This window comes from Ptychodera flava, chromosome 11 (assembly GCF_041260155.1).
Source record: "Ptychodera flava strain L36383 chromosome 11, AS_Pfla_20210202, whole genome shotgun sequence".
Classification (NCBI taxonomy): domain Eukaryota; kingdom Metazoa; phylum Hemichordata; class Enteropneusta; family Ptychoderidae; genus Ptychodera; species Ptychodera flava.
The window spans coordinates 41,614,508-41,636,826 of NC_091938.1; the positions used below are offsets into that span (position 1 = coordinate 41,614,508).

The window sequence follows — 22,319 nt, forward strand, 5'->3', positions numbered from 1 at the left end:
GTTTACATATGAATAGATACATGCTCTGATGTTAAAAACATGAATGGCAATGGATATGTTTATGCCTATGGGACCAACTACTGTATTCTACGTCAGGATTTTTGAAAACTTTCCTCTGGCAAATAGTGTGGGCTGGTATGAAAATTATTTTCAATGTGTACTTCAAGCTGCGTTTCATATCTTCCCTTACTCTTGCTGTCATTCACTACTTGTCAATACAACATGCACCAAAAATTGAGATCATTGCAATACAACTCTCAGTGAATTTCCTACATTTGCAAACTCAACATACAACAAGCAACATTTCATGTGAAAGTTTCCACTTCTTAAATTTTCATCCTATTTTCTTGACAACCATTACTAAGTGAATAGTGTCTGTGAACCTATTATACCATCATAAAGCCACCTAGACTGGAAGATCGGTCACTCAAAGATGAACAGAAAGCTTCTCCTCCAGAGAAAACAAGTGTGGAAGAGCCCTTGTACACCAGATAATGGTGTGTGTTTCAGATTTGCTAGCTCAAGTATTAAAAAACACTATCATAGGGCCAAAGTCCCTGAAGCTACTATAGACATGGATACAAAATTAAGTATTTCCTGACTGTATGAAATTATCTCACTAAGGTCATCCTAGGGACTTGTAAACCAGTAAGTTCTGTTGAATAAGTTGAGACTGTACGTACTCAGAGAAAGCACACTGAAGACAAATGTTTGAAACTTAAGAAGTTCAAGGTCATCAAAAGCATTATAAGGAATCATGTTACACTTTCATTGCACTGTTTACACAGATTGCATAATTGCTATAAATAGCACATGAGGAATCTTACAGCCAAGCTTTACCATAAAAACCATATCACTTTGACCACTCTTTTAATTGACCACTCTATTTTTTTCCTCAAAAAGTAATCTTATTTTATCCTTACCAAGTCAACCATAAATGGAAATTAGAACTTTCTCTATCTCTATTTATTTGACCACCCTATCATGACAAATTATTATGACTGATTTCTTTTAGATAACATAAATGGTGGTTCAGAATATCAAAGTTGGGATTCAGGAAAATTGCCTTTACATGTTTTAATCCTCCAAGATGTCAAAAAAAGTTGAACTTTCTGATAATTCCACACTAAAATTATTTTGGCTTTGATGATTTCCTAATTAATTCAATTATTAGTCCCCACGGACACCGTCCGGGGGGACTTATAGGTTTGGTCGTGTCCGTGCGTGTGTGCGTGCGTGCGTGCGTGCGTGCGTGCGTGCGTCCGTCCGTTCACGCAGATATCTCAGAGATGCCCGAAGCGATTTCATTCAAACTTGGTACAAGGATTACTTCATATGTCATACAGATGCACGTCGATTTGTTTTGTGATACGATCCAATATGGCTGCCAGGCGGCCATTTTATTACGATTTTTTCATGTACAGAGCCATAATTCAGGCATGTTTCAACTGATTTTATTCAAAGTTGGTACAAGGACATTGACCAATGTCATAGATATGCACGTCAATTCTTTTTGTGATACGATCCAATATGGCTGCCAGGCGGCCATTTTGTTACTATTTTTTTATGTACAGAGCCATAACTCAGGCATATCTCAACCGATTATATTCAAAGTTGGTACAAGGACATTGACCAATGTCATACATATGCACGTCAATTTGTTTTGTGATACGATCCAATATGGCTGCCAGGCGGCCATTTTGTTACGATTTTTTCATGTACAGAGCCATAACTCAGGCATATCTCAACCGATTATATTCAAAGTTGGTACAAGGACATCAACCTATGTCATACATATGCACGTCAATTTGTTTTGTGATACGATCCAATATGGCTGCCAGGCGGCCATTTTATTACGATTTTTTCATGTACAGAGCCATAACTCAGGCATGTTTCTACAGATTTTATTCAAAGTTGGTACAAGGACATTGACCAATGTCATAGCTATGCACATCAATTTGTTTTGTGATATGATCCAATATGGCCACCGTGCGGCCATTTTGTTACGATTTTTTCATGTACAGAGCCATAACTCAGGCATATCTCAACCAATTTTATTCAAAGTTGGTACAAGGACATCAACCTACAGGGGTTAAAATTTCCGCTGGTCCGAGGTCACGGTCTAGCGAAAATCCACATCGGTCTAGTAACTAAAATTTTTCACTAGACCGCGGTCCAGTGCAAGAATACTTTGTTACTACCTTTCCCTGCACTCTATTTCGGTCGTAAACTGCAATCCGATACAAAATTTGTCATAAACTCAGCCATTAGTGAGACTCCCGCTTGCTCTGTACGCGTATATGCCTGGCACTATACAACATAGCCACGAAATGTTTACATGATCATCTTCCTGCACAGTGACGTGTACTGATTAGCAGATCTCTCATTAGCGAGATCTCTCATTACACGAGATCTCATGCATACCGATAAACACTAATAGGGGGGGTGCCCCTAATTAGGTCATTCCTAGACAATTGAAAGTAAATCAAGTATATGAGTCACCTCGTGTTCAGGATCACACACGTGTTGTTGGATTGATTATGCAACGAACTCTTGATTCAATTTGGGGATCAAACTCAGCCCATCCACCAACAAAGCGGGCCTGTGTAGAGCATGTTGAGCAACCTGATGGTCCTGAAGTGACATTTAGCCAACCTCCTACTAATACAGGAGAAGCTCAAGTGATTTCACCCACATCAAGTTCGTCTGTTGTGAGTGTTGACATTCACAGTGGTAGTGCTGGTGTCGAGGCCATCGAAGCAGACAGTCATACCGAAACTTCTGCAACTTTACCAGCTGGTGATACTTTGTCAAAGGATCAAAAGTATGACAAGTTCAAGCGTAAACGACGTTTTGTGCCTACCTGGACCCAACAATGGCCTTGGGTCAGCTATGACGGAGAAAAAATGTTCTGCTCCTACTGTCGGAAATTCCCCAGTATTGCCGATAAAAGTAGTGCCCTTTTAAAGGGACAGCGAACTTTAAAATGGACCCTCTGAAGTCACATGAGAAAACTGTTGAACATGCTACTTGCACTCACTGTAACTTCTGAGGCATTGGGTTGAAAAATATGACAGATAAGTCATATCAATCAAAATTTCGACCAAATATATCATAGACTCTTTTAGGGAAAGCATCACAAAACTGAATGATGGACAAAGAGTTAGAATGAGAAAACTTTTCCGTACTGCCTATGCTGTAGCTAAGAGTGGCAAACTGGTTTCGGACTTCATGCTTATGTGTCAACTTCAGCAAGCAAATGGTTTGCATCTTGCGAAAACTATCAGAACATACCGAGCTAAGGTGTTTTTGGCATCTATCTACGAAAGTCTCAAAAGTGGTATACGCTCAGAGATAATGAATGTTAATTTGTCAGTATATTGGGTGATGGTTCGACTGATGTAGCGGTTATCGAGCAGGAAGTTGTATTTCTGAGATACGTCAGTCCTGTTGATGGTATGCCCGTATGCAGAGAAATAGACATTGTGTCGCTTGAAACTGCCAATGCTCAAGGTATTATGAATGCCATAGAAGCAGGACTTTCACAGGTTGATTTAAGCCTTGATATGTTACGACCAGATAATGATGAAGTCAAACCAAGTTTGATAATGGCCAATTTCGATGGAGCATCAGTCAATTTTGGTGAAAAAAATGGAGTGGTGAAACGAATGAAGGACATCTTCCCAACACTAATATCTCTGCAGTGTATTGCACACAAGTTGGAGCTTGCAGCACTGGATGCTAACAAAGTAACACTGAGCGGCCTCAGCAGTTTTGAGGAGACTTTCAAGGGAATATTTTCATTCTACCACTATTCTCCAAAGAGGAGAAGAGAATTGCAGGCAATATCTGACATGCTAGAGCAAAACCTGTGTCATCTAAGTGGAGTAAGGCAGGTACGATGGCTGTCCAGCAAAGAAAGAGCTGTGAAGGCTGTTAGGCATAACTATCAAGCTATAGTAACTCACCTTGAAAACACAGCTACTGATGCCAAGGCAACTGCTGATGCTGGAAGCAAAGCTAAAGGATATCACAAAGCTATCACTGCCATCAAATTTGTCAGACTTCTCCACTTCATGCTGGATTTACCTACCTTTGCTAGCACAATTATCCAAGGCATTTCAGGAGGAGAAATTACTCATTATGGAAATTCCAGATGCCCTGGAACAGACATTGCTAGCCCTGAACGCTTTAAAGCTGTATCCAGGGAAGAATACTTGTGAGTTCCTAGACAAATTTGACACACAGAAGAAGATGTTTGCTGAGGTCAAACTGCACAGTAGCACAGGAAGGAATGCTCAGGACTTGGCAACAAATTTTACTGATTGCATTGTCGACAGCACAATTACTTACCTGAAATCAAGATTCAGTGTGTTACAGGAGAAACCCCTTTCACTCCTGATGATCTTCAACTTCCAGAAGTGGCCTGTAGATCATCAGCAATTGGCTGCTTATGGCGTTTCTGAACTGATTGAACTACTTGAGACTTACCTGTATCCACATTTCTCAGAAGATGAGAGAAATGAAATTGTGAGCCAATGGCCAGCTCTGAAAGTGTATTGTAAAGTGTGGCGCACTGCAAAACCAGTTGATGTTTACAGTATGTTGCTACAAACAAAACCAACTTCTCTAAATGCAATGATAAAACTCATTGAATTTGTTATGGCTGTATCCCCTAGCACAGCCAGCTGTGAGAGAGCTTTCTCTAAACAAAATGTCATCAAACACAACTTCGATCTGTCATGACTCAGAATCTTTGCGTCACCAATTAATGATAATGACAGAAGGCCCTGAACTGAAAGACTTTGATCCTGACAGAAGTATTGCCCATTGGCTTGACAGTAGTTTGCATAGTAGACATATTCAAGGACATAAATTGAAAGTAAAGCCAATGATGATGATGCTGCTGATATTGATGATGTTTTCTTCAACCATCTGTCAGCCAAGTAGACATTCACTTGTAGGCTGATGGTACGTAAATGTAGCCATTCTTGACCACCAGTGTGGTTTTCTAATAAATAAACTCCCTTACATTAAGAAAGTACATGTACGTGTAAGCAGTAAATCATTGACCTACAAATACGAATAAAATTATGTGTGTGTACAAGAATCATATGCGAACTGAAACCTATGCAGGACTAGTGAATTTTTATGCAGGACTAGTAGATTATATTTTCACTAGTCCTGGTCTAGCAGACTTTGCCCGGAAATTTTAACCCCTGACCTATGTCATACACATGCACATTGATTTGTTTTGTGATACGATCCAATATGGCCGCCGTGTGGCCATTTTATTACGTTTTTTTCATGTCCAGAACCATAACTCAGACATGTATCAAGCAAATTTATTCAAAGTTGGTACAAGGAGATTGACCAATGTCATACATATGCATATTAATTTGTTTTGTGATACGATCCAATATGGCTGCTGTGCGGCCATTTTGTTATGATTTTTTCATGTTCAAAGCCATAACTCAGGCATATTTCAACCAATTTGAATCAAAGTTGGTACAAGGACATTGACCTACCGTATGTCATACATATGCACATTGATTTGTTTTGTGATTCGATCCATTATGGCCACCATGTGGCCATTTTATTACAATTTTTTCATGTCCTGAACTACAACTCAGACATGTATCAAGCGAATTTATTCAAAAGTATTTTTATCACAGACCTAATGAAGAGGACTATCCTCTCTGAGGACCTGTAATCAAAGCACCCATTAACAAGTGGGGACTGTGTCATCAACGATGACTTGTTTAAAATCTTATTAATTATTTTTTTCTGGGTGAATTGATAGGGTTTATACAGTACAAGAATTACATACAATGTAAGTCAAATTTTGACCAAAAATGACAAAAAAATTCCTTAAAAATACACATTTGCATATTTCATCACAATTTGAACAAATCTAAGTTGGGTTATCCCTAGGGACCTGTATACCAAATAACAAAGCTGTCTGACCAGCGGTTATGAAGAAGAAGATTTTTTACCAAAAACACCTTTTTTGGCATTAATTTGCCTATTTTCAACAATATCAAAAAATTAAAAAAATATTTTCTCAAAATCATATTTTTCATCTACACAACAAATATCAAATCAGTAAGTACTGCGGTTCTCAAGATATTTGAGTGGACGGACGCCTCACAAACGGACATACATACATACATACATACAGACTGACGACGGACGCCGGACGGATACCCATCCCAATAGCTTCTATAGACTATAGTCTATAGTAGCTAAAAACACTATGATAGTATGAAAATACACATCACATGAAACAAGATTTTCCAACATTTGACAGGTCCATGACACACATCACATTGATAAACCTTTGACTTTTTCTTTAAGGTTTTCGTGGGGCAGAGAAGGGTGTGGCTTTAACCCCCTGCCAAGTCCATATTTCACCATCAGGTCAAGATGGTTAAAATTAATGAAACACAACATATTCCATATGGTGTATTTAACATAATACTGTACATTTGAAGGCTGTTGAAAGCATAAATACTGTAAAATTGATTTTTATGGACTAAAGATGCTATAACAGACCAAGCCAAGTGGGTGAAAATCCATAATGTTTTGGTTCAGTACTGCTTTTGACTGACTTGGCTGATGAGGAAGTGATACTGTCTGGCAGGGAAAGGGTTAACACTCCTGAGCAAGAGGGGAATTTTGAGAGTGATTCAGTGTTTTCATAGTAATTGGTACGGAGAAGGGAATGGGAACACTCATGAGTGAGAGGGAAAGTTTAGAATGAAAGGGTTGGTAGGGTTGAGGAATGGGAACACTCATAAGCTAGAGGGGAATTTTTTCGAATTGGGTGATTGTATTTTTGTTTCCACTCTCCCCTCCAAATTTTAATTTTATCCAAAATACCTTAGAATTTAATACTTCATTTAGGAGTAAATGCACCTCCCGTTTCAACGTTGTGAAATTCGCTGCTTGGCTGCACCTTTTAACCATCCAACATTTTCTCACAATTTTTGTGCATCACAGCATATTTCAGTAAGTCTTGCTTCTAATTCTACCATGGAGCTTTACCTCCATGCTCAGGCTTTTCATTAGAAGCCAGCAGCCGGAGAAATGGCATGGCTGGCAAGGTAATTTCTCCACCTGTAATATCTCAAAGTTGCAAACAAATGATGAGTGGATTAAGAAAAACACTGACTCTGCCTGTTAGGCCATTAATATTGTTTACAGAAATGTAAGATTTTGCAAATGACGAAATGAAATCAGATTTGCCAGTCCTGCATATTCTTTGATCTGCACTCTCATGCACACTGAGAACTGTTTTCTACCAGGTACAAAATGTATTGTCATTGTTTGATTATTGAATATTGTGGCTCAAACACTGATCATGTAAAAAATGTAATTCTTGACTGCGGGCCATCCAGGTACTTGCGGGTTCTTACGTCATTTTTGCGACACAGCGCCGTGAAAACAAATAACTGAAGTTCGGATTTTTCAACCATCAAACCAATTTTCAAAGTTTTAATATACATAAATGACATAAATTTTAGTTCTGCTTTTTTCCACACAATTTCTGTCTCGTTCTGTCTTCTGTATCGTCTGATCTCTCATTCACCTCACTCGTATGTGTTTCACCTACTGACGTCACTCCGCGGTCGAGAATAAAATATCAGTGTTCAATGTGATTGTCATTTTCAAAGTTTTACCTAGTGCAAAATAAATTGAAACACCTCTCAGATTGCACCATTGCACACATCAATTTCTAAAAATTTTCGGTAGGGGGACACCCCCTCTTGTGCTCTCCTCGTTTGGGGGTGTCCTAGGTCATTTTCTAACAGTTTTAATTAGTACAAACAAATTGAAAACACCTCTCAGACTGGACCATTGCACACATCAATCTCTCAATTTTTTTATGCGAGATAGGGGACACCCCCTCCCTTGTGCTCTCACCCTTTGGGTTTCCTATGCCATTTTCTTAGGGCTTTATTTAGTAAAAAACAAATTGAAAACACCTCTCAGATTACACCATTGCACACATCAACATCTCAAAATTTTCCACGCATGAGAGGAGACACCCCCTCTAGCACTATCTTCTTCAGCCCCTCGCGTGTTTACCCCCCCCCCACCCGTACTTTCAAATTCTCCCCGTCAGATATCCTAGTGAAAACCCTGATGCTACTCCATGCTTCAACAAGTCATCGTTGATGACACAGTCCCCACTTGTTAATGGGTACTTTGATTACAGGTCCTCAGAGAGGATAGAGTCCTCTTCATTAGGTCAGTGATCAAAATACTTTTTAATAAATTCGCTTGATACATGTCTGAGTTGTCGTTCAGGACATGAAAAATCGTATAAAATGGCCACACGGCGGCCATATTGGATCTTATCACAAAACAATTCAATGTGCATGTGTGTGACATAGGTCAAAGTCCTTGTACCAACTTTGAATAAAATCGGTTGAGATATGCCTGAGTTATGGCTCTGTACATGAAAAATCGTAACAAAATGGCTGCATGGAGGCCATATTGGATCATATCACAAAACAAATTGATGTGCATAGCTATAACATTGGTCAATATCCTTGTACCAACTTTGAATAAAATCGGTTGAAACATGCCTGAGTAATGGCTCTGTACATGAAAAAATTGTAATAAAATGGCCGCCTGGTGGCCATATTGGATTGTATCACAAAAAAAATTGACATGCATATGTATGACAAAGGTCAATGTCCTTGTATCAAGTTTGAATAAAATCGGTTCAGATATGCCTGAGTTATGGCTCTGTATATGAAAAAATCGTAACAAAATGGCCGCATGACAGCCATATTTGATCGTATCACAAAATTGAGGTGCATATGTATGACATAGGTCAATGTCCTTGTACCAACTTTGAATAAAATAGGTTGAAACATGCTAGAGTAATGGCTCTGTACATGAAAAAATCATAATAAAATGGCCGCCTGGCAGCCATATTGGATCGTATCACAAAACAAATTGACGTGCATCTGTATGACATATGAAGTAATCCATTTACTAAGTTTGAATGAAATCGCTCCAGGCGTCTCTGAGATATCTGCGTGAACGGACGGACGCACGCACGCACGGACATGACCAAACCTATAAGTCCCCCTGGACGGTGTCCGTGGGGACTAACAACCATAGACAGTGTCAGTAGAGGGGGAATGCTGTCTAAGCGTCAACCTAGTAATATTTATCTTGTTGTCTAAGTTCTTATCACTCTCACAAGCAATTTAAATGGCCGTGGCTATTGACAGGCGCCTGTCAATAGACAGAATCCGGCTATTGACAGGCGCCTGTCAATAGCCGAAATTTGGCTATTGACACGCGGGAGGTTTTTCGCCAAAATTCACCACATTTTAGCCTAATAAACTGCCCAATGCTTGTTGGAGTGCTTGATAAAGCCTTTGTACACTAAATTATAGACAAACTCGCCGCGATTTTTGAGTAATTGTACACTTTACCATGTAAGGCTTACGATACGGTTGCACCAACGCCGCGCCTGTCAATAGCCAGGATGTGGCTATTGACACGCGGGATGTTTTTCACCAAAATTCACCACATTTTAGCCTAATAAACTGCCCAATGCTTGTTAGAAGGCTTGATAAAGCATTTGTACACTGAATTATGGACAAAGTCGCCGTAATTCTTAGTAATTTTAGACTTTACCGCGTACGATGTTGCACCAACGCCGCGCCTGTCAATATATAGCCAAGAGCTGGCTATAATATTGACACGCGGGACTCGCTCTCCAAATTTTAATGGATTTTTTTAGCGAAACACACCGGCCCATACTCCTAAGAATGTTTTATACTGCCTGTTTTTGCACTAAAATACGGACGAGGCGCTTTATTCTTTATCTTGTACGGTGTCGTATCAACGCCTGTCAATAGACAGAATCCGGCTATTGACAGGCGCCTGTCAATAGACAAAAGTTGGCTATTGACACGCGAGACTTTTTTCGCCAAACTTTACGTGATTTTAGCGAGAGAAACTGCCTCAATCTTCTCAGAATATTTTACTTAGCCATTTGCACGAAAAAATGGACAAAGTCGCCGTCGACTTTACCATGCATGGTGTAATTGGACTATGGCATCCGAGTCGGCGATCGATGATGCGGCCATCTCACGGTACATGGTGCATACTGGAAGCCAGCAGGGTTTCGGTCCTGTTGACATGCACCATTTTCGCTCTCAATTGCAGTTGACAAGATTTTTCCTTGTCTTTGATCAAAAGACGAAGAAACAACGACGAAAAGGCAATACAAATGCAGCGTTGTACACTGTTTACAACATTAGAGCGCGAACTCTTTCATCATGTGTAAGACCCAGTCATAACCCTAACCGATAACGTGTCATCAACGGTGACCAGGTGACGTCACTGTCGACATACACTGCCATGTAAAATTTATTCGAATACCATTTCGGTAAAAGTTTCGAGGCACATTTTTGAAAGGCATCTACTTGTGTCAGTTCAGTTACTGGCACGAAACTCTCTACCCTTATATCATAACAGAATGCAGACTCGAACTAGGGCTTGTCTATACGGTCCCGTTTCAACGAAATGACCATTGACCGCAGGTGGTTTTTACAAAGGCAAAGACAGGCAAAATGGTAAATGAAAGTACACTGCACAGATATCAACTTTCGCTGTTGTGTTAATGATGTACCATTGCGACACAGGCTATTGAGCTTAGGTGTATAACATATCATGTGGCAAGTAAATTTGACAGATACTGGCATGTCTTTGCAGAATTTTCAAGACAAAGTTTGGAAATATGTAGGAGATATTTCAGATTTCAGGTTACGTAGAAGTTTGACAAAATATAAATTAAGTGATCATAATTTGCGTGTTGAAATTTGTAGGAAATGTAAACATCATTTACCTTAATTTGTTTGAGATGTGATAGCAATGTAATAGAGATGATTTTCACTCTTTATTCACATGCAAGAGTCGCATCTCTCAGTCAGAAAAATGGAACAGATTTTTGTATGAGTATTAAAGAAAAAATGTGAGATATGATAAAGATTGTGAAACAGAATTTTCGGAACCTTCAATATATTTGAGGAATTCTGATGTTTGCTGATAGAATTAATTTCAAATAATATCAAACAATGATCACTTGCAGGTTCAAGGCAAATCTGTTAGGGATAACCGCATTCCAGTCCAGAAACAAGAGAGAGGTAGAGATTGTGGCTTAATTGGTTGCGATTGCTTTCGCAGTCTCTCTTTGCTTTGCAGAACCACTTTCACTGTTTGATCATAAATGGATGAGGAAGCACCCTTGTGATTGTTTCGAAAAAAATGATTTTTTATCCATTTCTGAAATATAGATCCACAAATAGACAAAGGAAAATCTGAAGTAATTCAATATAATGTTTATTGTATTTGCATACAACCTGGAAGGAATAGAGAATATTTGTTGCACAATGTTATAAATGAAATGAATGATATCATGAAGACTGTGTAGAAATCACAGAAAATATTTTTCAACATGAAGATGCCAAGTGGAGCTGCAGAGTGTGACTCCATGAACAACATATATTATTAGCATTTTCTATAAATTATTTTATTTTTTTGGATTACAAATATAAATACAAAAGATATGTATATGTTAATATTAAAATATTTAACTATATTTCACTTGTCTAATCTCAAATTTTGGCATGTAAATAAAGTGAGGTTTTCACATTTAAACTATATTTCTCCATGTGTTTTAATTGTACTTATGCTTGGAGAAAAATCTTAAATCTTCCGGCATCAGCTGAAAGCCTAATAAGTGTAGCTGAGAAAAATTATTTGTTGAGTAAAAAGGCAATCAGAGTTCATTTTTCATCTCTGTAGCAATCGTCAAACATACAGGAATATTTTTCACTAACCAAACAAGCTTGTAACATCTTTGGGAATAGCACTGTGAATATTGTTATAAAGAAAGCAATGTTTGTTAGAGAAAGAAGTTTCAATTTTGTGAGAGTAGTGTGACTTATTTTGCTTCCCCTATGGAAAGCCTCAGCTGCCTTAAGTTTACAGATAGTAGTATATTAGGAGGTTACATAATTATTTTATAACGAAAGAAAATCATTTTATGTGCCGACACCATATTTTTATGAGCATCAGACATTACTCCATGTGCAAACATTAAGATATTATGTGCTTCAAGTATTATTTAAGGTCAATTTACTATTATTTTATGTTCAAACACTATGATATTATTTGTCTATGGTATTATTTTAGTTTGCAAACATTAAGATATTATGTACTTCAAGTATTATTTTATATCAATGTACTATTATTTTATGTTCAAACACTATGATATTATGTGTCTATAGTATTATTTTATTTGCAAACATTAAGATATTGAGTGCTTTAAGTATAACTTATATCATGTACTATTATTTTATGTTCAAACACTATGATGTTATGTGTATATAATATTATTTTATTTGCAAACAGTAGGATATGTTGTGCATAAAGCATTATTTGATGATTAACTACTATTAATTAAAGTTCAAGCTGCATGATATTAAGTTATGCAGTGGTACTTTATGTTCAAATTTTACATTATTACGTGCACAAAGAATTAGTTTTTGTGCTATCACTATGATTTTATCTATATACAGCATATCTTACGTGAAAAAATAATATTGAGTATTTTCGATATTGTGTTATGAGCACACGTGTATGTATTTTGTGTGTAATCATTATTTTATTTGGTGTTGCCATCGTGTTATGCTGTTACATTAGTATGTTATAAGCTTTCTTTATCATTTTATAAGCTCACACTTTGCAACCACTACAGGGCATACTTTACAGACTTTATGCGATCAATCTGATCACTTCACAATTTTCAAGTTGCATGCGACCTGTTAACCCCGAACAAGGCCAACTAGAGTGACACCTGGACGACATCAGGGGTTTAAACACGAAAGAAATAAATGCACTTAGCCCGGTTGTTTTGTATGTCTCGCCGATCGCTGTGCCACTAAGTGCAAACACTGATTTAATGGAAATATAGCCTAATTCAGTGTGGAAACAATCAGTATATTACGAAGTTACATGATGCAACATGATTAAACCGAGCATGCTCCATGCCCTTTAGCAAGTTCTTTGAGCTGTTGTCCATAATCAGCAACAGGCAGTTTGACACGGATAGTAATTGTTCATCATTGAAATGCAACGTTCTGCAATGGCCAAATTATTGTTGGGGCTTAATCTTGGCAATTTGGTTGACAAATTTGAAGAGGAGAAGATTACGCCAGTACATATTTGTGAATTATCCATCGCCGACTTTCATTCAGTCGGTTTGCACAACTCCCAGGAAATGATGGCATTACGCACTATGTGCACATCACGTGGGTCAAAAGCTCCTGTTAAGGTGCCTCAAGGATGTGGTGCACCATAGTATTTCATTCCCAGAGACATACTACAAAACCACTCAGAAGAAGGATTCATCATATTTGAAATTACATCCATGTTGTCTGTATTAGAGAGAACTATCTACAGGAGAATGCAGTCATATAGACTCAGTAAGATGAACTTTTCCAGCATATCAGATGAGGATCTTGATTTGCATGTACATCAGTTAGCACAAGAATATCCTAGCTGTGGTGAGAACATGGTAACATGTCTTCTCATGGAAAAATTTGGAGTAAAAGTTCAATGTATGCGACTTTGCGATAGCGTACATAGAGTTGATAGTGATGGAGTATATGCCAGGAAAAATAAACGGCTAAAGCAACGGGAATACAATGTGAAAGGGCCCAACCATTGTGGCATGTGGACACAAATCACAAACTCATACGTTGGTGTTTTGTCATAATTGGTAGCATTGGTGGTTTCAGTCGGTTGCCTGTAATGTTGGAATGTAAAGATAACAACAAGGCAAAGAAACAATATTTTAATACTTTCATGCCCTTGTAATCTTTCAATACTTGAGACTGATCTCGGCCAGTAAAATGGCAAAACTATCAAAGCATATGTGAACTCTCAATGAATACTTTCCTGACTAAAAAGACATATCACACATTTCCAAAATAGGCATTGGCAAATGCCATATCATACAGCCCAAGAAGAGTATCATTTCGGATGGCTGACAGAGGGTCTTGGCAGGTTAAGACTGTTTACACATGTATTAGCAGGTGGCAGGAATGATGACATAGCCTCAAATCAAATCTGATCAACTGTGCGTCCGTCATGTCCAGGACCATTTCAGGTTTGATTCTGTCAGCTAAGAAACGTTCTGCCAATGTTGACAGATTTAATCTTTCAAGAGTGGCTTCCATGTCTAATGAATGTTGATTCTCACTGACACGTCAACATTCAATGGCCGCATTTCCATGCAAGAAAAGGTGCCCTCTAGTGGTTCAAAAGTGCGAGCTAATAATAATAATAACGAATGGTCTTAAAGGTATTAACGTAAAGCCTTAACACCATAACCAAACCAAATAAAATAATATTATAGACACATAATATCATAGTGTTTGAACATAAAATAATAGTTAATTGACCTTAAATAATACTTGAAGCACATAATATCTTAATGTTTGCAATAAAATAATATTATAGACACATAATATCATTGAGTTTGAACATAAAATAATAGTACATTGACATAAAATAATACTTGAAGCACATAATATCTTAATGTTTGCAAATAAAATAATACTATAGACACATAATATCATAGTGTTTGAACATAAAATAATAGTACATTGATATAAAATAATACTTGAAGCACATAATGTCTTAATGTTTGCAAATAAAATAATATTATAGACACATAATATCATAGAGTTTAAACATAAAATAATAGTACATTGATATAAAATAATACTTGGAGCACATAATATCTTAATGTTTGCAAATAAAATAATACTATAGACACATAATATCATAGAGTTTGAACATAAAATAATAGTACATTGATATAAAATAATACTTAAAGCACTCAATATCTTGATGTTTGCAAATAAAATAATACTATAGACACATAATATCATAGAGTTTAAACATAAAATAATAGTACATTGATATAAAATAATACTTGAAGCACATAATATCTTAATGTTTGCAAATAAAATAATATATAGACACATAATATCATAGAGTTTGAACATAAAATAATAGTACATTGATATAAAATAATACTTGAAGCACATAATATCTTAATGTTTGCAAATAAAATAATACTATAGACACATAATATCATAGTGTTTGAACATAAATAATAGTACACTGATATAAAATAATACTTGAAGCACATAATATCTTAATATTTGCAAATAGAATGCTACTGTAGGCACATATTACAGTGTTTGGACATAAAATAAATAGTATAAACTTAAAATAATACTTGAAGCACATAATTTGAAGACATAATATCTTCATGTTAGCAAATAAAATATACTGTAGACACATAATATCATAATGTTTGAACATAAAATAATAGTAAATTGACCTTAAATAATACTTGAAGCACATAATATCTTAATGTTTGCTCATGAAGTAATGTCTGATGCACATAAAAATATAGTGTCGGCACATAAAATGATTTTCTTTCGTTATAAAATAATTATGTAACCTCCTAATATACTACTATCTGTAAACTTAAGGCAGCTGAGGCTTTCCATATTCCCCCTCCAACTTATCTGCCAAGTTTATATAGAAGATCCATATTGTAGAACTTTTTAGCACGTTCAAAAAGAAAGGCATGATGTTAAAAGTTATTGCAATGTTTAATCCTAAGTTTAAAATGAGGAAAAATTATTACCCAAACGGTTTAATTCCGGATACAGTTTTGTAGTACCCAAGGTCATTGACTTTGCGATGCCACGAACATGCAAGGCCGCATGCAGAGGGTGAACATCAACCGATCTGGGGGTCAAAGGTTACAGTGTTGGCTCTCCGATCGTTAGTTGAGACTTAACAAATCTTTCGCTCTGGCTCCTGCCGCAAGCCGTACTTCGCTGTAAAGTTCAACTTGTTGTGCTTCTGGTACTTTTACCTTGTTATTTTGGGCCATCTGCCGATATTTTACAATGTCTTCACCACTGTAATAGCCATTTCTCAGCGCAGCCGCGGAGCCATGTTGAAGGCGATCAGAGTGTCGCGGCCGTCGAAAATCGCCATGAATGCCTTGACAGTTGTGACGTTAAGTACTTTTTTCAACTTTTACACTGCAAAACGGGCTTAATCAACACCGAAACATTGTATTGTACAGTACAAGTATGATCTATAGGCCAAAATATACGTGCACTGTGCAGAGCATGTACGTGCTAGAGCTCGGGTGATGATATATTCAAGCTTACAGTACGGCACCGCGGATGACCGGCTTTCGCTACTGCGTTCAAAACGTTGAATTTGTGACGTGTTGGCACTTATTTTGTAAATTTTTCATGGAAAAATAATGTGTTCTTCATTTAAGTGGAGAAAGAACAGTTTATTTTGCTAAAATGCGGTGAATTTTGGCGAAAAACGTCCCGCGTGTCAATAGCCATTTTTTGTCTATTGACAGGCGCCTGTCAATAGCCGGATTCTGTCTATTGACAGGCGCCTGTCAATAGACACTCCGAATTTTTTTAAAAAGCAAAATTTGTTTTAAATTTTCTGTATGAGCAGAGTAAGTTCTAAGCTCATTTTTCCTTACTATGAGCACGGTCCCTTTTGTGGAGGGACCGTGTATGATAGCGAAGTTCCTTTTTATGTTCGCTATGAATCGAAGCTGATTTGCAACATTGTTTACTTACCGCTTCATTTTTGTTAAATTTAGCCTGCCGGAATCGCTCTGCTGTTATCTTACTTGTTCCACTTGCTGTTAATCCCCGACTAAGTAGTTCCAGGTTCTCTCGTATCATTGCCATTTTTAGTTTCACTGAGTCAGCTGGCACCAATCAAAACGGTGACAGAACTGTGAAGTTTGGCTCAGTCACGTCCGGATTACTCACGCACTAGTCATGTTATGAATGACAGTTGGTTGTGGTCTTGTTCTGACTTGTCAACGCAAAATAACTGATATTCCATCCTAACGGATCCAAATCTTTGCAATACTGTCAAACGCGGAAAAATATCGTTAAAATATAGGCATTTAAGAATTTTGTTTTACATGCAGTCTGCATTTGCCGTCTGCTCCTCTGAAACTACCAGTTGAACGGACAACCGGAAGTACTATTCCTTTGCTTTACCTGCTCTGATTGGTTTGCGCGCATAGACTCTCCAAGCTACTGAATAAATGTAATCCAGCAAACTGTGGCATGTGGCATACATATCGTACGTCACTTGTTGACACAGGTAGAGTCAATCATATAACTATTCACTTTCACTTATGGTCAGTTGGTTGCAGTTTACATGTAAGCACAGGACTGTGATACTTTCCAAGCAATGCCGTGGACGATAGCAAAGAAAATGCAAAAGTTAAGGGGCCTTGACTATAGAATAGGAAAACTTTGTTGAATGTGCAGGTGAATGGTTCTGGGTGTTTATCACATCATTAAATATTAAACAGCATCACTTTTCCATATGTTATGTTATGTTATATTTATTTATTAAAGTCATGTGCGGATTTGTGTATTGCTACCAGTCCCCAGGGCTTACAAGACATTGACGCAATACGGTTCTTTAAGGTATGAATAAATAAGCTAAAGGCTTGTGACATACATTCCTTTATCTCACAAAAAACATTACTAACAAAATGTCCCTCGTCTACAGGCATGGTCGTCGTTAAAAATTCAAGAATTTCTTGAAAGTGCAGTACTTAAATTTTTTAGATAATTTGACATATAACCTAAACTAGTATAGATCTATTATCAGCTCATGGGAAAACGCAAGAAAATGTCGACGAAACAAAGACACAACAGTGAAACTGAACTGCAACAGCAGCTTTTAATAGAAAACTGCGGAGAGAATCGTAAGATTTTTAAGGTTCCCAAATTAATTTTGTCGGTCAAAATACATCCAATCGTTTGATGCTATACTATCAACAACGTGGGGACATTATTTAGGACACCCCTCAATACGTGATCCTTCCACATCGCGCCTTATGAGTTATTTTAATGGAATATTCCGCAATGATTTTGATACCTGTATGATCGTTTTTGAACCAACTAATATAAAAGGCGAATAGGGTGAGTGTTCTACGAATATGGATTGTTTTCTTTGGGGTTGGCCCAAAGGAGGTAGTATCGATAAATGACAAGGCAATGGTATCTGCAAATAATGAAGAGCCAACTAAGCCTGCACTTCGAGTTTGAATAATTTGGAAATATCAATTATCAGTTATTCATCTACGAATAAACTGTTGATGTTCACAAATTCCACAGCATAAAGTATAGCAAGTCCGGCTTATTTAGCCCGGTAGCTTGACACCATTAATGTACCATATACATGGACCAGGACGCTTGATGCCCTCCCTTGTGATGGGGAGTTAATCGAGTTTAAAAACAGCCCGCCCCATGTACCTTCAACGAGAGTTAGACAGTTCATTCAGCATCGATCGTTGACAGAAAATGACAATAACTTAATATACAATTAAAACAACAATAGCACAATTGACGAAAATTAATCATAAAGACAAAAACAAGAAGAGAAACGAATATCGAAGACAGCATACAGAACACAGTTACACTGTAAGTCTATTATCAGTGTAATATGTGAAGGCTTTCATCACTATGCCGATGACTCTTCTCCCTACCATTGACCAATTCAAAATGATTCTGATTTCAAAACGATATCATTCTCAAAGCCAATAATTTATTTCGAAGTCTCCCTGCTACGCACAATATCTGCTGCTGTATAGGTCGTATTCTGTTGCTTTTATTGATTTGATGTTTTCATGATACTGTCGTTCTGTTACTGTTTATTTTATTGTTTTACTGTTGTTGTTTGGTTAAACGAGATTGGTTGAGTCTAAGACCTCTGTGAATATAAATCAAGTAGGTCGAGAGTACTAGACTTTTTAGAATTAAGTAGTTCTACTTCAATTAGCAAGGATCGACGAGAGATCGTGGGTAGGGCCAGCGAATTAGCTGATTTTGAAAAAAAATTGACAAGACGCGTTTTGATATGGAATCATACTGTTCAAGGTATTTGAACAAACTTAAGATATTGAGAAATACCCCCCCCCCCCGATTTGAATATGGCTCCTTTTGCTGACTTATTTTTTTTGTTTCCCCAACAGAAAACCTCCCGCCTGGCCACGAGGAAATCCCAAGCACCCTCTCCAAACCACCCGATACAATGAAATCATACTCCATGCCCGCCAATTTTTTTTCCAGATTTGTTACGAGTATAATGTCCTCCCGCCGCTCCTCATATGTCTACCCGGCTGTCAAGAAATCGCTAGCATTAAGAAAAATATAAACTTTTTGGCTACTCCCCCTCCCACGGTAACCGTCTTAGACAACATTTGCTATTTATTAATTCGCTTGTGCATTTAGTTCATTGAGCAACAGTGAATATGGGGAGAAATGTAATGAAAATAACCATTAAACGTTGTTTCCCAGCAAAGCAATGATGATATATAGCATCTGTTGTTGACGTGGTCAATGCACCTATTGGTCACATCTATTTAATTTACATCTTGCAAGTCTTAAATATTTTTAAATTTGTTGCTCGCATATTTTTTCTGATTAAGTTCAGTTTCTCGCCTTGATTTAAACTGCTGAGACTGAAGTTTATTCGAGGCCCATACTTTATTCGCGTTCTTGTGTATATTGTTGTCTTTGCAATCTTCGTGAACAATCTGAGTATGAAAGCGAAGAATGACTAAAAATAAATGTTATTGGCAGAGCAACCAAACCAGGAAAAAATCCAAAACCATCAATTGGCCAAAAGCGTAGGAAATTTAAAGGGAAAGAGACGCTAAGTGTTTTGATCAGGTCACGTTTCCGAAAATGTTTACACTTTCAACTTTATCCATTTTCGGAGCATAATCTTTTTTCCCAATGATTTCTATTTTCTGGTAAAGGAGATCATAACTTCTGCTTTCTCTTTAAGAAGCGTATAACAGAATTCGTCATGTGGCCCAACAGTGTGCGATGTAGAAAATTACCGAATTCGGTTCATATTTAGTTTTAATCTCGAGCGTAACGTCATCACCTTATCACGAGTCGGTACATGGTATTTTTTAGGATAGTACCTTCACTGGTTTCACATGTTTTGTTGGGTTTCCACTGCGCTTATAATTATTGCTGACTTTTTAATCCATTAGCCTTGACAGTTTTCATGGAAGTCATCGATCGCAAAAGTCTACGACGTTGCAAAATGTTTCACATTCTGTGCCTCGCGGTTGACGAACTCCCATATTGATCTGCTACGTCATCAGAATCTGGAAACTGACGGATAGGCTTATCTTTACACTTCATAGAAATTTTATCTTGTGAAATTTCAATCTATACTTAATAGGTCATTAACATGACGGAGTATTATAATCTGTTACTCTTAAAAATGGCATTTTAGATTTCATCTCTTGGATAGTGGATTTCCCCCTCGGAGTAGTCACCGGCATTCCCCCTTTTTCCGGCATTGTTGATTATAACACCTTGCCGAGTGAATGGCTTTCAGTCTTTACAATTTACACATAGTATGTTACCGACGTACACTGCACATCATATCAATTATTGATAATAACTACGTTTATGACTAATATACCCCCTCATGATTTTACATGTTGGGTGTGGTTATATCTTTGAGGGGGAGTCTGATGTATCATTTACAGGTGAGCACTATAAGTAGCAAGGCTTACTCATTCAGAAAGCGTTCAGAGTAATTCATTGTTTGAAACCTTTCTGCTCTATGATATATTATTTTGAATTTTGGCGAGGAGTATAGTTCTTCACCAATGTTATCACAGATACCATAACCTTTAATGCGTCGTTTACATTGTCCTCAACGAATAAAATTAGATGATATTAATTAGTGATTATTTGGTTATTATTGTTGTCTTATGTATACACACACAAGTACACTTTTAGTTTAGACAGTCTTCTTTAACATGTCTTTGTATCCTGACTTGCCTATTCACTCTGAACACATGCATACGGATAACAAAAGAGCTGTGACTTGTAGGATAAAGGGCCTTGCAATTGTGCGGGAAGAGCAGACACCCGTGGAATTATAATAATTAAAATACTGCAAGCACCACAGAATGTGTGTAAACGTTTTGGACAAAAATTATCTTCATATAGTAGCCAAAGGAAATGCCATTGCGACTCATCGTCTATTTTCTAATACCAATGGTGAAAACTTTTCAAATGCCGGATAATACAATATCAAAAAGCGGAAACTTTTCAAGACTTATTTATGAGCTGTCTTATAGTCAATATTTGCTAGTGCCTGAATCAGGAACCCTACATGTATCACTGCGAAAACAGTATGACCGATAAGTTGAACAGCTTTGGTTCCGATGTTGAAACTATGTCTAAAATAAGAATATTGGGTTTTGTTCGTCCTCACATGTCGTATTCGCACATGTCTTATCTGGGGTAAAATAATTATGTAACTTGAAAATGGAGGCGGGATGTTTACTTGGGTTTTCACTCCCTTACTCCTTTACTACATTCCGAAAACTTGATTTCCGTTCCGCGTTCATGTCTGAAGAATTTCTGACGAGTAAATGTCAGCTTGACGCAAACGAGGAAGAAAAGCACACCATATCTTTTAGCTTAAAAGTCAAATGTTACAGTTAGAGCAATTATTGCACCTCCCAAATCCAAAGGTCAGTCGTATTAGGACTGCAATGCGGCGGGGTTTCCCCGGGTATTTTTTTGAAATGGCCGAGTAGATCACATTTACAAGAGACAAGGTTGTAGACGCCACCATGACAAACTACTTCGTAGAAGTCATAGCGTACAGAACAGATAAACGGGCGTTAACCTTCCGTGTTTCTTAAGTGTTCAGTGTATATGCTGGTACAGAGGGAACTATTTGATGCTGGAGAGCAGAAACGGATCCTGAAGTTTGCCCAATGACCATTTTCTGTTTTAAATTTTAGTGTGAATCAAGTTGTTGTCCTGTAAGGAATTCAGTTTTCCTCCATCGCCATTCAAAGGGTGAAATTATTTTTAGAGCATTTTGGTGAGATAACTTTGAAAAATGCTGCAGCTGAAAATTTGGTTTAAAATTTGGTTTTTAGAGCTTTGAGTAGACTCAGGCTGTTTTGCTTGTAGGGAAATTATGTCCTTTCATGTAACAAAAGAAATCATGAAAATCAGACAACAGCTATTTCAAATCAGATGTTTTATTTGAGAAAACTGTCATGACTGTAAAATTTTACTAATGCTAGGAAAACGTTACCTTTGATGCATTGTTAGACTGGATTATTCATTCAACAC

General features: G+C 37.3%; 1 protein-coding gene across 1 annotated transcript in view; it reads right to left on the reverse strand.

Annotated features, from left to right (window-relative positions):
* Positions 1-17,190, reverse strand: part of LOC139144550 (tubulin epsilon and delta complex protein 1-like) — a 40,047-nt gene extending 22,857 nt beyond the window's left edge. Inside the window, exon 1 of the mRNA XM_070715257.1 lies at positions 16,740-17,190. Within this exon, the coding sequence (XP_070571358.1) occupies positions 16,740-16,853 (114 nt within the window). The 5' untranslated portion in view covers positions 16,854-17,190. The remainder of the gene's footprint in view (positions 1-16,739) is intronic.
* Between the last annotated feature and the right edge of the window lie 5,129 nt (positions 17,191-22,319).